Source organism: Petromyzon marinus, chromosome 3 (genome assembly GCF_048934315.1).
Source record: "Petromyzon marinus isolate PM22_M1 ecotype Great Lakes invasive population chromosome 3, UKy_Petmar_22M1.pri1.0, whole genome shotgun sequence".
NCBI classification, from domain to species: domain Eukaryota; kingdom Metazoa; phylum Chordata; class Hyperoartia; order Petromyzontiformes; family Petromyzontidae; genus Petromyzon; species Petromyzon marinus.
In genome coordinates this window covers 16899128-16918239 of record NC_133669.1, presented here as the reverse complement: position 1 = coordinate 16918239, position 19112 = coordinate 16899128, and the positions used below count along the sequence as shown (strand labels likewise).

General features: G+C 45.0%; 1 protein-coding gene across 14 annotated transcripts in view; it reads left to right on the top strand.

The window, feature by feature from the left end:
• The window catches only part of LOC116955618 (MYND-type zinc finger-containing chromatin reader ZMYND8-like), a 60127-nt gene extending 44338 nt beyond the window's left edge, over window positions 1-15789 (top strand). For 9 of the 14 annotated variants that reach the window (XM_032976838.2, XM_032976849.2, XM_032976829.2 and 6 more), the window contains 15 exons: window positions 193-422; window positions 2064-2255; window positions 2557-2697; window positions 4058-4213; window positions 5385-5677; window positions 6336-6714; window positions 7112-7576; window positions 7990-8273; window positions 9235-9318; window positions 10176-10254; window positions 11525-11788; window positions 12446-12639; window positions 13392-13424; window positions 13606-13695; window positions 14157-15789. In XM_032976838.2, the coding sequence (XP_032832729.1) occupies window positions 193-422; window positions 2064-2255; window positions 2557-2697; window positions 4058-4213; window positions 5385-5677; window positions 6336-6714; window positions 7112-7576; window positions 7990-8273; window positions 9235-9318; window positions 10176-10254; window positions 11525-11788; window positions 12446-12639; window positions 13392-13424; window positions 13606-13695; window positions 14157-14243 (2971 nt within the window). In that variant the 3' untranslated portion in view covers window positions 14244-15789. The remainder of the gene's footprint in view (window positions 1-192; window positions 423-2063; window positions 2256-2556; window positions 2698-4057; window positions 4214-5384; window positions 5678-6335; window positions 6715-7111; window positions 7577-7989; window positions 8274-9234; window positions 9319-10175; window positions 10255-11524; window positions 11789-12445; window positions 12640-13391; window positions 13425-13605; window positions 13696-14156) is intronic. The other 5 variants (XM_032976785.2, XM_032976795.2, XM_076075212.1 and 2 more) reach the window with 5 other exon arrangements.
• The last annotated feature ends 3323 nt before the right edge of the window (window positions 15790-19112 follow it).

Sequence of the window (19112 nt, the reverse complement as noted above, 5' to 3'; positions counted from 1 at the left end):
AGGCAATTAAATGCTAATTTACTAATTTCACCTTACACAGCTGATGACTGGTAAAAAAAATGTATGTTTAAAAACATATATATAATAATTAAGGCCTGCAGTTTGAGAATCCCCACCCTAAGAGAAGGATAAGTATGTAGTCGTGTATTTATCGCTAGTGTTGACCTCGTTGATTGTCACGCCTGCATGCAGGGCGTGGGTGCCGGTCAGCAACTGCTACCTGATGTCCAAGGAGATTCCCTTCTCGGTGAAGAAAGCTCGCGGCATCTTCAATAACGCCATGTCTGAGATGGAGGTGTACGTGGAGAACATCCGCCGGCGTTTCGGCCTCTTCAACTACGCGCAGTACCGTACGCCCTACACGCCCGATACGCGCTTCCAGATCCTGCGAGACCCCGGGAGCGGCATGCAGCCCAGTCCAGGTGAGACGCTTGCCTGTGCCACCGACACCCACAGAGGTGAGAACAGCAGTAGTGTTCTTTAATTAACCAGAACAGCAGCCTTGCTTCATCTCAAGATTGTTTACCGGCCGTGTGCTCTGTTGTGATGTTTTGCCAATTTGTGTAGTTTGGGCAATACTAAATTAAATAAACATATGGACAAAGGGTGTTTCACCACCATAAAATAACATTTAAAACCATCAATTGGTATTAGAAATAGCAATCATTACCCCCTTCTGAAAAAACATTGGTAGGACTCTCCTGAAAAAGAGTCATGTGACTCAATGAGGATTTCCTGGTTAAACAAGGATAATAATTATAAATGATAATAATCATCCAATGGATTTCTGAACAATTGTATTCCAACAGTGTTTGTTTTTGAACAGCAAACTGATCCTGCGTAAGGACCCATAAATGTATCTTCGTAAAATTTTATGAAAATGGCGCATAATGTATTTTATGAAAATGGCGCATAATGTATTTTATCAGCTCCAAGTCGTTGAGTTGACCTACAACTTAGATTAGAATTCAATTGAAATTTTCGATTTTTGGTTTGCATGTTATAAAATAAACACGATTATCCTATTTTGTGGATTTTCTTTGATTCTGTTATTATGATAATAACAATCATTAACACAATTTCTAAGGCAAATTTCACAGAACGGAAAAAAATATTTTCCGATCAAGAGGTCGAAGGTGCGAATTCGGAGGCGTGATAAGATCCCTAAAGCAGAATAATTGTTAGCATAGCACTAATTTTATCAGCGCTGACCAAGATATTATCCTAATTTGTCCAATTACTGCTAATTATAGATAGCTGGTGTTTTAAATTTTATCCTCCATGGCTTAAGTGTCCAGTACAGTATGGCCAGGTGATATTATTAGCACGCATCAAGTTTGGCATTTCAATTTGTCCGTGCAACATGAACATATTATTCCACCGCAGTTGGATTACTGGAAAGCAATAATTGAAAGTGAATTGACCCCTATATAAAAATGAATAGCCCTTTTGTTTAAAATTATCTATTAAATGACAGAACTGTACAAAGGCATCCACAGCAAAGAATTTTAAGCTGCCAGAGCGAAAATCTTTATCGCATGTTCTTATTTTTGTGCGGCATTTTATGGTTTGTGCTCTTTTGGGTGGCAGATTTCTGCCAGAAAGGTGCCACATGTTAACCTAAAATGAATTGACTTGGCTTGTGTTGTGTTAGCATTTGATTTAAACATTTTTTATCAGTGTGTTTACATGGGTAATGGCATGTCTGTTGCATGTGTGTTTTTTGTAAGGTGATGGTTGTGTGTTGTTTTTATGGATATTATTTTTTTACGTACGTGACTTGTTGTGGTTTTACGTGCTTGTATTGTGCACTTATTCTTGCACATTGTCATAAGAAAATGCCTTGTGATTGTTTACATGTGTGCCCACTTGCATTTCCGCGAGTGCGTTTGTAAGCACGATGATCGTTTTTATTGTTTCTTTGCATGTGAACCTGCTTGTGTAGTTGCTCGTGCATGCTAGGCTAGCATACTTTTTCATGATTCATAAGATGTCACTTAACAGTGCTTGCTTCCGTTGGTGCGTGTGTGTGCCCCTCCCCTCCAACATCCCGTGCCTTGCAGACGAGGAGGGCGAGCGGGGAAAGCTGTCCTTTGACATGGCTGCCTCACCCAAGGTGGTGCTGAGCCGTCTGGGGATGTCAGGTGGCTCCTTGGGCTACGGCGGGCACGCCTCCTCCGTGGGCACGCGCTCCCCGCTCAGCAACGTGTCGTCAGTCCCCACGGGCTCGGATGCTGAGACGGAGGGAGACCGGGGTGTGTACCGCACATCAGAAACAGTGTGTCCTCTGCTGACTCGTGCATGCTCTTTGTGTGTGTGCGGCAAAGAATGAGGATTGTTGTTTGACTTTTAAATAGAGCGCTAAATTAATCTGTGCGAAGTTTGTTTCTTCACCCAAAATTATGGTAGTGACCATTATTATTATCTATTAGTAGTGCTTGGCGTCCATTTTGAACGCCATAAAAACGTGTTTTTAATATGTGCCTGCTTAACGTGACACGACTCTGTGCCCGAGTTCTATTGGAATAGCACGCTTTGTTGCATGTGGGTCTACAGGGTCACCGAGTACTCTCAAGGGCTCGCTCAAGGTGGAGAGCCCGGGTTCCTCCATCTCGTCATCAAGCCGCAATGTGATTCCTAAATCCGAGAAGCTGTCCCGCACCTCACCGGCCAGCAGCATCCTCAACCTCAAGCTGGGTGAGCGGCCGTGCGGCCCCTGCGTCCCTCGCACCCAGCACACGGGTTGCAGCAGCTGCCCTCATTACCCGCCTGAAGTGCAAAGGCGGCTCCACCTCCCACGAAGTCGAGCATTCATAGTCAGTCTCGACCATAGCCGAGTTTAAAGAAACATGGATGAGCAAGAGGCTTGATGTAAACTCTCGTAATGTGTTTTTAAATTGACTTTGTTTTAACGTTTTCTGACTTTTCCCGAACCATTTTGGTGACATTTAATTATATTTCGTGAAATGTTCTCCCATTACCTCGACTTGCCAAATTTAGTCACTTTCGTTTCCTTAAGTAATTTTGTAGCTTGTAATGTATTTACGTGTTTAGTGCAATTTACCTTTCTATTTTGTATTATTCACATTATATTGTATTCATACATTTAGTCTATTTGTTATTTAAATGTTTTCTCAATATTCTGTTCTTATTGTTCTTGATGTAACACAGTTCGCGTTTGCAAAATAGGCAGTGCTGTTTCATATTTTCTCCGGGTTAAATACAGGATGCAAACAAATTTAGTGCCACCTAGCCATATCCTTTGAATTGGGGATTCTGAAACTTGCTGCCATGAACACCAAATTATGGACCGTACAATTTCGCACTGCCCCATTTCTAAATTTGAAGGTGGTGATTGTACAATTCACTCTTAAAACAAACCAATTTAATGGTTAAATAATTTAAACTGAATCTCTAACGATTGCTCTTCATTGGTCATATACAATAACACTGACATACCTGTCATTGAGAGAATGCCCACCATAATATTAGGCTTATGTAGTCCCAGAATGCCTTGTGGATTGGGTAAGGTGAAACAGGGTGCACGGGTATGTATATAACATAATTTTAAATCTTACTTCGTATGTCCAACAAGATGGCACGTTATATTTTTGTGCATATTAATGTCACGGATGTATTACAAAAATGTGAAGCTATTTATAGATATATCGATTAAAATAGATTGTTACTCTTAAAACGTGCGTGTCAGAATCAATACATTTCAGTTCGTATATATGTGTTGTATGTAAGTGTTTCACGTAAACCTTGCACGTACTAGAAGCACAGAATTTAACACATTTGTTTCGAGCATTGATTCATTAGTCAAATCGCGATGTAAAATTGTTGCGATTCATAGAATTTTGAGGGAGGGCGAAACCGCAACATGCATAATAAAACACCAGCCTGCTTTCTGCACAAACGACACCTCGTTTCCGTTCGAGGTTGCGTCACGAAACATCGACGTCTATCGCCTCCCTTTTGAATCTCGCTCTGCTGTAGCAGCAGCACACTCACCCGGCATGCGTGTGCCCTCTGTTCTGATTGCGAACTCATCCAGACCGTAGCAAGGCGGAGATGGACCTGGAGGCGCTGAGCGAGACCGTGCAGCAGAGCGCCGCGCCCGTTTCCATGGCCCCGTCGCCAAAGAAACAAATAAAAAATAGCTTCTTCCTCAACCTCGACAAGACCATCGCCAACTGCAAAGCCTCCCTCGGTACAGCCACCTGTTATTTATAACCACCCCCTCCTCCCGCCTATGCGTGTTAGTAGACTGAGCGAGGCAGGAGTAGTTACTATGTTACTGTCATGGTCAATGCACCATGGGGACCAGGGAAGTCAAGTAGGGTAAAGCTTAGTACATTGATAAGTAACCACCAGGATTATCGGCTATTGTAGGTATGGGGCTGTTAGGTGGTCAGGAGATGGCAGCAAGGCGTTGCTTTGAAGTCATCCAGACAGAATTTTGACTGCTTTCCCCTCGTGGGTTGTCCAGTATTCCCCCCAGATGCCAAGCAGTATCAGCAAAACAACTACATTAAGCAAAGCTTTTCTCACATAATACCTTGCATTTTATTTACAGAAAACTGCTGAAATGGAAATTGCGCTTTTAAGTGCGTTATGCAACTGACCACAAATTTAACAAAGCAACTATTAAAACGTTCGTGCACGAGGGTGCTATAAATGTCCATGGCATTGCAGATGTAATCTTGAAGAGGAGACAGGAAGACAGCCACACGCTCATGAAACATGAGTTTATATTTATTTTTTTGGAACAAATTATGGCAAAGTATCGTGGTATTGCCTTGATGACCTCTCCTTTGAATGATTTTTATGTTATTTGGCATGACAGCTACCTTTAGCATTTGGTGCCTAGTTCATTTTACGGCCAGTGTAATATGAACCAGTGATGTTTGGGTACATTCTGAAGGGCCTTTGGTCGTTGCTGATGTTCATGATAACAACAAGTAATACACCACAGCTGCTAACTTGTGGTTTAACTAATAGTATTTTGTGTGAGCTTAAATTGAAGAATGTTTTAACAATCCATGATGAGGTGGTACTTATGTTTTAAATTCTTAAAATGTAGACTCATTTAAAATATTTGTGGATGCACAATAATAATGACAAGGTCATTGCAGATTATTCAAATTCCCATTGGGAGCGTTTAAAATGTTACCTCGACTTAACCTCACAACTTTTCTGCTTAAAATAGGAAATTAGTTAACTAGGAAAACATTTCAAGATAACCAAAGTGTATAAAAATTAATTGCACGTTTTGGAGCATGACGTGTAGTGTGTTCTTACACAAAACGGGACGTTTAACCTTTTGCCATTTTTTAAATTGCCTGTTATGCCTCCTTGAAACTGCCCGCTCACCAACTCAGGCATCAAGAAGATGGCATCCGAGGAGCAGAGCGACTGGGAGATGTCGGAGAACTCGAGCGAGAGTGAGGCCGACAGCGCCGCCGAGGACGACGACGAGAGGGGCCTGGCGGCTCGACGGGCACGGCGCGTGGCGGCCTCTGCCGCCTCGGCACCGGGTGCACTGGGCGCAGACGGTAGAGGCCGAGGACTCGGGGGTGGCGCCATCGCGCGGGGGGATGGCGGCGGCAACAGTACTGGCAGAGGAGAGACGGCGACCAGTGACAGCGGTGGTGTCAAGCAGGATCTGAGCCAGGTGAGTCGTAAGGGTGGGTCCAGGACACTTTGCTGCACACATATAACATGAAGCATGCCAGTCTCTTAAGGGAGCCTCCATTCTATTCAGACATTCATGTGATACCACACCCCCCCCCCCCACCAGGTGATTAGTACTTGTGGGGACCAGGCCATGTGCCGCTGCTGCAAATAAGAAGAGCCAGTCCAGTCCATTAAGGGAGTCTGAAATTTGTTAAGGAATTACTTGTCCAGTGTTTGTCAAATTCCAATCCTTGTGATCTCCCACGGTGCAGTGTGGTAGTTTTTTGTATACTACAGGACAGTGCATGGCTTTATAGGCTGATGTCCAAACATTTCTGTAAAATGCAATTGATGATTTTTATTCTATTTGCTAATTCAGGAGTTTTATTCCCAGCTTAAGCTAATATCAATAATCAGTAATACCTAAAGCAGTCTTGAATATTCTCCTTCACCAACCCACGCTGATTAGCGTTTTGAAGTACTCTCAAATAACCCCGACGATTGACACTGTGTGGGGAAGGGAGCCGGTGGTGGGAGACCTTCCTCCTACACTGGATTGACAAAGCGCTGTACATTATTTAAATTAATATAAAAAATAGCTATCTCATCATAGTGTCTTTTGTCGTTTATTTTGAATGCGTTTGCACGGCTACTAGAACGGGAATATGAGCGCCAGGCAGGACAAAGCGGGCAACGAGAAACCCTCCGGACGGAGGGATACGGCTTCGAGCAGCCCGAGCGATGCTGATGAGAAGCAAGCACATCGCTCCCTGCGTGTACGGGCGGCGCCCTGCAAGGAGGAGGACGATGACGACGATGACGACGACCCAGACTCGCCGCACTCCCTTGGCCTGGACAGCGATTCGGAGAGCGAGCTCGTCATTGACCTTGGGGAAGAGAGCCGCGATGAAAGGGGAGCGCCACCACCATCCTCTTCACGGCGAAAGGGCAGGAATGGCGAGACAGGGAAACGGACGAGCCGATCTCCACCCCGAAAAGAGGCACCCTCAAATCCCACGCAGCATAGCACCAACAGTGAGTCGCTTGTTGTGCTGTGCCTTTGGCCGCTTTACGCGGAACATGGGTGGTGGGGGTGGGGGGGGGCGGCACTGCGCTGTAGCCTTGTTTCCCACGCAAAAGACGAACAAGAGAAATGGCTGTGAAAGTTGGGTTGTTAAAGTGCGCTGAGGTGTGGCATAGAAGAGTTATATTCTGTCAAGTTAATGTTATTGTACGCAGACTCTTAAGTTTATTTTGAAACGTTTCTAAGACAATTTTATCAAAACGTGTATTTCAGAGACATTGCCTCATGCTCGTAAGTGCATTTGAATATTACTATATACTCACAGGCAGATCTAAGAGTTGAATTGTTTTAAACGTCATTACAGAGCTTTTCCTAGCGTGGCTGTGCTGTGCGCGTATGTCACTGCAGATCGTGCCAGCTCTTCGGCAGGTCCCCCACCAGCGGCCAAACTCCCTGAGCCCTCATCCACTGGTAAGCAGAAAACCTCCACTGCAACCCCCAAGCCGTCATCTTCCTCGTCTTTCTCCTCTCCTTCCGCCTCGCCATCCATCGCCTCCCCACCAGCCATCGTCTCCACCTCATCTGTCACCCCAGCCACCCCTGCGACGGTGGCAGTCGTGAGTCCCATCAAGAAGCAGCGGCTGCTTCTGCCCAAGGACAGCGCTGGAGGGCAGGGTACTTCTCCGAGTGGGTCTGCTGCCGCTGCCACCGCCACCACATCCACCACAACAACCACTCGCTCGTCTTCCTGGGCAGTCCCCGGCAAGTTTCAGACGTCCTCACAGAAGTGGCACAACCAGCGGATGCAGAGGCAGCAGCAGCAACAGCGAGAAGGGATGGGCTCGCGCTACGCCACCAGGCAGGCGACTAAAGGTCAGAAGGCAGCTGCCTGAAAATATACTCGCAAATATGTACATCGTTGTCGTTATCGTTAATCATCCATTTTTTATCGTCTTGTCATCATTACTGTTATCATAAACATCAGCAATATTTCTGTAATCGTCTCCGACATCATTGGTAATGTTATTGTCATCGTGACCTTTTTTATTTACACAGTCTACAGTAAAACGGGTTCAGATATACTTTGTAGGAGATTTGATTTGCAAGATAAATGCATCGAATTTTAAAACACCAGTACAATCGTAAAATGTATGCAATTATGTAATGCATGAGTTCCTTCATTCAGTGAATTGTTAACAAGGCCACTCAAGCACTAGTAAAATTGCGCCTTATGCATAACATGTACTCCATGTCTGTGTTCCCCCCCTTGCTTGTTTATAATGCAGCCACCCAGGAGAAAGATATCCTGCCAGCACCACCCCCAAAATCCACCCCAACTGTCACCACGGCAACAGTCACCCTGGTTACCAGCTCGTTTTCGGGAGCAACCTCATCTGCCGGGAGTCGGAAGTTGCCTGCAACTGGCGAGGGTGGGGGCGGTGGTGGGGGAGGAGGAGCAGCAGGGGGCGCAGGGGGTGCTAATATCTCCCCCCTCTCCAAAGCCGAAACTACCAGCGTTGGGAGCAACTCTGCAGAAGTGGCGGCTGACATCGCCAAGTACACGAGCAAGGTGCGGGGAGACGAATCTTGCTGATGCGTGCATGGGTTTGGCTTGCAACTGGGCTAAATGGTTGGTTTACGGAAGCCCTCTTTACACAAAAGAAAATAAGCCAGTTCACTGCATTTATGGTGAATGTAATGGCCCCCAGTAGCCGTAGCAGTCACGTTTTAGTGAACTAGTAAACTCACAATTTCATGTATTGTGGGTGTAAGATACATTTTAATCGAGTCATCGATCTGTCGGTACACTACTGATTACAAATTATAACCTATCTGAATGAATGACATTAGGTTATTTTGTATCATCAGAACGATTGGTTGCTCTGGAGTTTATTTTCTTTTGTGTAAAAAGAGCTGGTGTCTCTGTCGCAGTGCTTGGCAAGGTAAGGTGTGTGTAGAGGTTTGAAATGAAAGGGAGGCTCTGAAGGGAGGCTCGGAAACGATAGTTCACTCCATAATAGTTGCTCGCATGAATAGTGCGGTCTTAGTTTGCAAAAAATTGGTTTCTATGTTGCAGTAGTAATGAAACCATTGCAATTCAGATTAATGAACAAAAGCCAATGTATGCCAGCTAAGTTATACATTAACAATTCAAACACAGCGACAGCAAAATGTGAAGTTATGCACATAGCTTAGGAGGGTTATCTTGTCTGCCATTGTCATTCTGTTACCATTTTTCAGCTTTATTTCATTTACTTTTTTTGGTTTCTTTTTTCATTTCCAATTATTAACTCCTATTTTTCACTCTTTGGTCAGGCAAGCAGGTAAAATTTACAGTAATTCTCTACCACGGCATAGTGCTATAAAACAGCAGCCTTGGTGGTAGAGAAAAAGCTCAAGTGACAATGGAGGAGCAGTGTTACTGACAAATACTTCATTCCTTACCCATGCAGGTTGCGTGACTTAGACGGGTTATCGGGTCGGCCCGGAAGCAAGGGCTAAGCTCATTGCTTTCTAATGCGTTCTGTTAGCAGATGATGGAAGCCATCAAAGGCACCGTAACGGAGATGTACAACGATCTGTCTTCGGGTTCTTCTGGAAACACTCTAGCGGAGGTAAAGACTGCCTGCCTTTCTCTGGGCCTTTCGTAGCGTCTTATACCAATGTGAATCAGACAGAGACATCGCAGCTGCTTTGCCTGCCTTCACTGGTTGAGAAAGATTTCTGTGGCTTGCTTGAGGAGGCACCCAGGGTGTGATGTGGGGGGAGGACAGGGAAAGTTCTCTTCTCCCTGCCCTGTTGGTTTGACAGTCTTTATTATGGTAAGAGAAAGTAGGGCTTTGTTTGCATGCGCACTCTTACGCAAATGGAATGCTCAAACCTTCCCGTGTCACAGCAGTCGCCTGTGCTGTTTAATAAGCAATGCTGTGGTGTGTCCAGGTTATCGCAATGGTTGCAGAGTGCTAGTCCTTGTTTGCAATAGTCCATGGGCTGGAGCATTACTTTCTAGCACCTGAGGTGGCAAAACATTAGATATATTTATTGGCCCAATAACATGTGTGTTGTCCCCCCCTCCAACACCCTGATAATTAAATGTCCCTTAAAATCAGGGTGAACATTTTGTGAACATTGTGGTAAATGTAGCCACGTCCAGCGGTTACAGGTGTCACGTGATACCATTACTTATAACATATATGATAAAAAAAACACATTGTACACACACGATCTCATATCGTTAGCTTAAAAATCTATATTTGAATGGATGTATCGTTATTCTGCTCGAGATAATCCACTCGTTTGTAATGAACATATAAATATCACTACCACTGAAGTTTTGCCACCCCAAGTGGTACGGAAAAGTTAAATATCTGATATTTGGGGCGCCCATGGGCTAACACAGTATGAACGTTGGGTGTCCATAATCCCTGCGATTGTTGTGCTGTATTCATCTACGGAATTTCCTTTTCCACAGATAAGAAAGTTAAGGATAGAAATTGAAAAGCTTCAGTGGCTTCATCAACAGGAGTTGTTGGAAATGAAGCACAATGCAGGCAAGTCACCGTTGCAAACACACGCATAATCTCTGGTGCGATCCAATGCGCTGACCCAATTGGCAGCGTTCATGTTGTTTTTAACTACCTTTATTTTAACCAATACACTTATTTTCCACCATACGTAGCCAACTGTGCTAATCAAAGGTGTGGGTGAATGACAACAAACCACGTATAGTACTCTCGATAATTATCCGCGTGCGGTTTATCCGATTTGCGGATTAACTCCGAACCCGACATTTTTACATAAATTGTTAACTCATGGATTTTCCCTTAACCAAAATGAATAATCTAAAAACAGTTATTATTCTTGGAAATGTTTATTCATGCTTAAACTAAACGAATGTTTTGGTAAATCCCAAATCCATGTGGTCTCCTATACAGTACAGTAGTTGCATATCTTTACAATGGTGAGTTTGATGTCGATTAGCGTGGCTCTACTGTCCACCTAGTGGGCTTGTCTTCTGCGGGGGAGCAGGAAAGTGTTATCACCGAGCACGCGTATTGATCCATCAATTCTTTACTGAACTTTTTTTGTTCATTAACAAACTCAATTTTCTTAACTTAATTTATACCTTTATTAGTGGTTTTTGGCATAGAGATCCACGGAAAATGGATATTTGTGGATTATCGGCGATTTTTAATTATTTGCGGCCATCCTCCCCATCATTGGTGAGGTTAATTGAAGACTTTATTTAAAAGTATTTTTTAAAGTACAAATATTCACATTTGTTATTTGGTTTGTCCTTCCCTCACACCTCTGTTGAGCACGGTTGGCAATGTACGGTGCGAAAGAAGTTCAACATATATATTTAAAAGTATTTTTTTCCCCATAAATGAGTGTGGAGAGCAGTGCTCATCCTCTTGTTTTGCAGCCTTGAGCCAGTGGTGGGAATTGTAATGGGCAGGGCATGCCTGTCCATAATACAACCATGATTGACTTCCCACAGACAGTGCTGTCTGTCATCAGGGCCATAAAGGGAGGGGCAGTTGGGGTCATTTTACTCCAGACTTCAGGTCCAAGGGGACATCAAAGGGCCATGGGGGGAATGAGAAGGGGCCTCATCTGGCAATTTGCCTTGGGCCTCGAAAATATTTTTGACAGACCTGTTCTATCATAGGAAAGTGCATTTTCCACCACTGGCACGGGTTCTGCTACGGGCACCAACCCATGTTCACTTTGACCGTGTTGACGCTCACTTATTGAGCATCCACCGCCACGGGGGGCCCCGTGCTGAGGGGAGCGTGCGCGTGCATCCTCTTCCCTCAGAGCTCACCATGGCGGAAATGCGGCAGAGCTTCGAGCAGGAGCGAGACCGGCTCATGGGCGAGGTGCGCAAGCAGACGGAGATCGAGAAGCTGGCCGTGGTGGAGGAGACCAAGAAGAAGCAGTGGTGCGCCTACTGCCGCAAGGAGGCAATCTTCTACTGCTGCTGGAACACCAGCTACTGCGACTACCCCTGCCAGCAGGCGCACTGGCCCGAGCACATGAAGACCTGCACGCAGTCAGGTGGGGCTCAACCCGCCCATCTCGGTACGCACGCCGGTTTGGTTTGATTCAGATTCTTGCAGTGCTCGCTAATTCTGGGTTTCCAAATTCACAACACTCGGTCTGAGATTCCAGGAACAGGCGAAATAACTTAGGTTATATTCAGTCACATGTAAATGAATGAGTAGTAACTCACTGCTATGCAAAATGGAATTGTTTCACTTTAATAGCCAGTAAGTGACATGGTGTCCTGCGAGTTGTTTGCTGTTTTGGCAGGAGTAACCTGATTTTAACTGTCATTGGATCGAATCTGTTACATTTGGCTAATTTTTACTGATAGTCATTGCATCTGAAATGCATATATTCAACATTTTGTAAAGGATGTTTAAAATATTGTTCTGTTTGCAAGTAGATTTACCCTCTCATGAATGAATTATCAAAAGCTAAAACACTTTTTTTGCTTTAATGTAAATTTACGAGTCAAAGGAATCCCTGAAATATTCGTGTTTTACTAGCAGTTCCTAAACAATAGCGGTCCACCACAGTAGACATTCACGAGAGAGGCCTAGAATGTCTCCTCACCGGTTAATTTGGTTTCGGTTTTGGCAAGGGCAATAAATCTTAACCAACCTCATTGCTTTGCCCGATCGCTTTTGACCATGAGTGTGTTTTGTCCCCTTGATGTGCCCCGGCTGGCTGCAGCGAGCACCCAGCCAGAGGTGGAGGCAGAGGCGGTGCCGGAGACGGCGGTAAAGGTGACGGCCCAGCAGGTAGCTACTGCCACCTCCACGCACACGGAGGGAAAAGTGGCGGCGGCGGTGGTGGTGGCGGCAGCGGCAGCGACGGCGATGGGGGTGAAGGAGCAGGTCAAGGACAAGGGGCAGGAGAACGTTACGGTACGCCGAGCGGGGCAACCGTCCTGCCCGTGGCGGCACTCGCCCCCATATGTCATTAACTCACGCAGCGCGCTCGCTTGTTGAAATGTCTCTTGGACAGTAAAGCCGTACTGTGTGCTCTAAGCAATGTAGTGGTTATTCGATTCATCTCTTGAAATAGCTTCTTGCACTTTACTGTATGCACTTTCAAAATGTGCACATAGGAATGAATTGTTTGCGAATCATGATGATTAAATCACATGTAGGTGAAATTGTACATTGAGTTATAACCAGTAAGAACATTTTGAGGCCTGCGGGAATATGAATGTCAAAGAATATCCAGTGATGTGAAAAATGTTGTATCAGAAAGGTAGCATTTAGCAGGTAGTACAGAAAGTAGGTTGCAGACATTTGAGGGGATTTAGCATTACCCCCTCGTATAAATGGCATGTCACCATTTCCTACCCAAACACAGTAAAACTCCAAGGATTGCTCACATCCCGTGTTAGACCCTGTACTAATTTTGCAGACTGGCGTGGCCCTGTGAGTGATCCATATTGGAGTGATGTGGTTTTATTGTATTTGCCTGTTCATGTTAAATGCACATGAAGAGGCATAAAACTGTATTTAGTTTCTACTTAACCCGCACCTCCGATTAGCACGGTTGGCCAAGTATGGTGTGAAGGAATGTTTACATACATACGTTAATGCTATTTATTATATTACCTTTGCAATGGTGGTGAGTCAATACATTTTCTGGCATTTTCTCACAGGTTAAATTCATTCCAACAAGCGCGACTGCCCAGGTATTATGAATGACAGTGCGCACTAACAATGGCATCGTAGAGATTAGTGTGTTCCAAACTAACTCTTTTGTGGCGTGGTGTCTTTCCCAAAACTTCTTCCCAATGTGAACCAGTTGCTTGTATGCATCAACATCTTTTCTGCTTTGCGTGATTAATTCCACACGGTCTCATTTATTTGCAGATAGTGACCAACGTATCCACAAACCAGCCCATAAAGTTGATTCCTGTGCAACCACAGACAACGTTCATCCAGACAACACAGCCCACAATTGTAAGTGGTAATAATAATGAGAATAAAGTAATTTAGCCAGAAACCCCTCCCCGAGTCTTGGAACTGTTACATGGGAGGATCCTGCATTGGGATGCTTGGCCCAATTTCTTTTTTAAAGACCGTTTCGCGTATGGAGAAACTCGTGCATTAAAAGAGGTATCGTGAAAATATCTGCACAGACGCTTTTGCAAAATGACTTTATTTTGATTCCTGGGCATTGCCTAGCCTGCTGAGGTTGGGTTTTTAACAAATATGCACAGGCCACCAACCTTCACCTAGAAAAAACACGAGGTCACAGGCGTGTATTGCTGTGCCCAGTAAACAGCCGCAAGATTCACTGGCTTGGCTTTGCGCCATCTGAGAGGGCACCAGTAGGGTTCGGCTGCTTGGGCTCGGTATACCAGACTATGCATCGCGAACACGTGCACATGTGCACATTGATCTCTTTACTTTCTCCACAGGCCATCCCGGTGGTGATGGGAACCGCTGTGAGGCAAGGTGTACAGTACGTGCAAACGAGCATGCCGCTGCAAGTCCGCCGGTTGTGAGGGGCCCCGAGCGTGTTTATACTGTATATGCAAAATTCCCTGAACTGTTAAGACAAGAATACAAGCTCTTGCAAAGAATCGTTATTTGAACACCTAAGAAAACCGAGACTTGATAACGCCAAGAAAACTATGTTGATCTGAGAAGACTGAAACTGAACTTGATCTGTTTAGCAGAAATTTTAATAGAAGGATTGTGATGCAATCAAGAATTCTGGATAATTCAACAGAAGCTGGAATATGCTCTTCTTGCCACTACTACCAAATTTGTCTACATCACTTCACTCCAAGACTTACAATTTTCTAAATAATAAAATACCCTCAGAGCCTGGGATCCACACTGCCAGGTATGCTGTACAAAGGTCAAGCCATCGGTGAAGACGCCTGTAAATTGTTGTACGTTCATGACACACTATACAAGGCCAATGTTAAAACGTAGGTGCTGTATCCAGGACTTGTAAATACAACAAAAAAGATTGTCATGCTCAGCGACAACAAGCATACACCTGCTGCTCCATGAACATATACGGCGTGCGTTTTTGTTTACAATAATTTTTGGTAATAAAAGAACAAAGCTAAAACATGAAGAACACAATTTGGAGGTTTTGCGCTTGGGTACATCACTGTATAAGACCACTGGGATGTGACCAAAGTATGTCCACGTTGACATCTGTGCTTTATCTCGACGTAGCCCTTCAAAGTAGAAACATGCTAAACCCGGTCGTATGCAGTCAGTCTCAAATTACAGTAGTTTTGTAACAGTGTTTAATGCATATAAGGAAGGGAGAGCATGTGTGTACTTGATTTCTTGTGCTGAGAACGAGTTTAGGGTGGAGTTCACCAGGAATGCTTTCTGTGCTATTGCAGGGAGTTTTATATATATTGTAAGCTGTGAAATGTACATAGTTTCCCTTCACTACATTTGTAATAAACACAGGGGCCAAGAGAGGCTGAAGTGCACCCCCTGACTGGGTTAGTGCCAGCACAGAGCTCCACAGGAGCTAGTGGTTGTGGATAGTGCAGCAGTGCATGTGTCTACCCCAGTGGTAAGTCGCCCGTTTCTTTGCAGTGGAAAAGTCCCCCTTATAGGGGGCTCTGAAACGTCCATTGCAGACAATTTATCTCGTGTCACAATCGGCTTTGTGTAAACTGCACGTATGTCTTTGCTTATTAAATAAGAAATGGATATTCCTCCTTAATTATTATTTTTTTACCAGACCTTCATAATTGTATAAAGAGCAGTTTAAACAGCACTTGTGTACATACAGAGAACGATAGCATTGTTTTGTAAAGTATTTCTGCGATTATTCCCCAACGAATTTTTGGGAGATAATGGCTGACACAGGTGGCATACCTGTGATTCTTGAAATGTAACGCTAGAGAACATTTTATGGATATTTTTTAACAGTCCATATTGTTTCTGGAACAGCAAGTAAGAGTGTTGTGTGTAACTTGCAGTATGGTCTCGCCATAAGATACCTTATGAATGAATGTATGTTTTGTAAATTTAACTTTATTGTTTTGAATATTAAACCTATATGCTTGAAAATTGGTGTGTTACATTTTTCTATCATGCAGATTGAAAACAGGATTAACAAAACATTAATAGCACGCCATTAAATATTGTCATTTGCTACCACTGTAAAACATGCTCTGCTTTGTCATTTGGTACAGGGTCTCCACGCAAGGTAATTTCAGCAACCTCTCCAATATGAAGAATAGGTTTTACCCTTTCTGGCAATACAACAGGTGTTAAAAATGCAATATATGGGCAGTCTTTGAAACTGATTGGCTACACCAGAAACAGCCTTCTTTATGGCCGTGTCTCACCAGTGTGAGACCAGAGAATGCCAAAAGGCAAAAAGTACCAAGACAATGCACTGATCGGAGCATTTATAGTTTGGTGCGACCTATATCATCGGACCTTTTTTCCAGTATCAAAGTGTAGCGTCGTGTCTCCTCTTTTGCTCCAGGCTTGTGTGGGTGGCGTGCGTTGCACACATGCACTGTCGGAGACAAGGTGGTCGCAGGAGGCACCGTCCTCCCCTTTCATTGTTGCGTACACGCCACCACTCAGGCCTACCGTGACCCTTGCCCCAGTTCCTCCGCCCTGCCGCCAACACACACCGCGTATATGCTCAACGGCGTGTGCGCCAAGTGCCCACCTGCAGTTGCAGTAGCTGTACAACAGTCTGCGGTATGTCACTACAAAAGTATGAAAAATAAAAATAAGTTTTACCGTTGCTAGCAATACAGCAGGTGTTAAGATGTTCAAACACCAAATAGATACCTAACTTTGATACTGGCAAAAAGGTCCCATGATAAAGCCCAAGCATATATGATGCATTTAAAAAATGGTTATTGCTAGATGGGAGCATGTTTTACACAAAGATTGACTTCTAAGACTAAAAGATGCAAATGTGGACATGTAATGAGCACATGAAATGTTGAAGATTTCACAGCAATGTTTTGGCTTTTGTCCAAAGTATTCATGTTTAGGTAAACAGTGTACAAGTAAGTCGCTATGTAACATACACGAATACTTTACATTTACAATAAGGATGAGAAAGTGATGTAAATCTGACACCTGCATTACTTAGGGAAGCAATGCTAAATGAAGTCCAAGGGAATGATATGAACCAGGTAAGACCATTCAGATTTCAAGCCTGAAGGAGAGCCGAGGTTACTGTACCAGGTAGCAAAACGGCCGCCTGCTGTTACCACTTATTCCACTAATACTTTTTATTATTTTGTTTCTGGGTAGTAAGGGGCCGTCCATAAATGATGTCACGCACCTAGAGGGGGGGGGGTTTGAGAAATGTGACGTCACATCAAAATGCGCAACTTTAATTAAATAGACTTGATAAATGTTTTCTGCTACAACATCAGAGTGCAGCGGCACATTAAATACACACTACAATGACAATAGTTTAAAGCAGGGGTGTCCAAACTACGGCCCGCGGGCCAACTGCGGCCCGCCATCCATTTTTTATTGACCCGTATCAAAAGTCTAAAAATATAATGGACTATGGCCCACTGTATTGCACCACTTAGTTTAAAAACTAGGTGGCGCTATTGTCTTGAACAAGGCATCATCTCCACAAAGCAAAAGCAATCGAAGAAGAAATTTGCTCGGGGTCACCAGAAATGCCGGAACCGAAGAGACGCAAGATTTGCAAGCAAGTGCAGAAAATTTCAGACTCGGTGGAAAAATGAATATTTTTTTCATAGAAACCAAGGGGGAATGTGTTTGATTTGTAATGAGAGTGTTGCCGTGATGAAAGAGTACAATGTACGACAGGCATTATGAAACGAAACGTCCTACACTGGCGCCGAGCAGAAAGAGAAGGTAAAGCAAATGACAGCTAGCCTGCTAACGCAACAGCAGGTTTTTTTCCGTGCTAACAAAGCTCAAGAAAATCCAACAATAGCCAGTTATGAAGTAGCTCAACTCATTGCCCTACACGGGAAACCTTTCTCAGACGGTGACTTCATCATCAAACAGTGCCTCACTAAAGTCGTGGGAATAATGTGCCCGGAGAAAATGCAGGATTTCAACGATGTTAGTATGTCCAGAAATACGGTTGTGCGGCGAATTGAAGACTTGTCGGCTCACTTAAAACAACAAGTGTCAGATAAAGCTTTTGCGCTTTCGATTTTTACTCGATTGCATGTGATGAGAGCACAGATGCCACGGACACTGCACAGCTGTTAATTTTTTTTTTTACGGGGAGTTGATAATTTTTGCATTACGGAGGAACTACTCGATCTTCGGAGTCTAAAGGGGACAACAACTGGGAAGGACATGTTTGAAGCTGTGTCGGATGCAATTGACCAGGCTGGACTTAAATGGGACGAGCTGTGTGGAATTACAACGGATGGGGCTCCAGCAATGACAGGCGGGCGCAAAGGAATGGCCTCTATGGTGAGTGCCAAGGTGCGGGAGAGCGGAGGTGAGGCTGTCAAAATGCACTGTATCATCTACCAAGAAGCCCTCTGTGCCAAGATAATCCAGCTTGGCGATGTGATGAACACAGCTGTGAAAACTGTCAACATAATTCGGGCACGAGGGCTTTACCACAGAGAATTTCAAGCGTTCGTCTCTGATGTCGATGCTGAATAGGGGGACCTACTCTACCACTCTGAAGTGCGCTGGCCGAGTCGCGGCTCCGTGCTGCAGCGGTTTTATTCCCCGAGGTCAAATATCGACAAGTTTTTTTTTAAAGAAAAGGGCAAGACCTCTCCATGAGATCAGTGACCCTTTATGGTTGGCAGAAACTGGCTTTTTTAGTTGATCTCATCTCAACACCCTGAACAGGAGACTACACGGCAAGAGAGCAGCTGGTACCACAGCTGTATGCGCACATGAAAGCATTCCGTGCGAAGCTCCGTCTCTTCGAGTCACAACTGCGCAACTTCAATGTAGCGAACTTCCCCACGCTGGGTATGGGGGTGGACGGGGCTGGCTGGGTATGGGGTGGATGGGGCTGGGTATGGAGTGGATAGGGCTGGGTATGGGGGTGGACGGAGCTGGGTATGGGGGTGGACGGGGCTGGGTATGGGGGTGGACGGGGCTGGGTATGGGGGTGGACGGGGCTGGGTATGGGGGTGGATGGGGCTGGGTATGGGGTGGATGGGGCTGGGTATGGGGTGGATAGGGCTGGGTATGGGGGTGGACGGGGCTGGGTATGGGGGTGGACGGGGCTGGGTATGGGGGTGGACGGGGCTGGGTATGGGGTGGACGGGGCTGGGTATGGGGGTGGACGGGGCTGGGTATGGGGGTGGACGGGGCTGGGTATGGGGTGGACGGGGCTGGGTATGGGGTGGACGGGGCTGGGTATGGGGTGGACGGGGCTGGGTATGGGGGTGGAC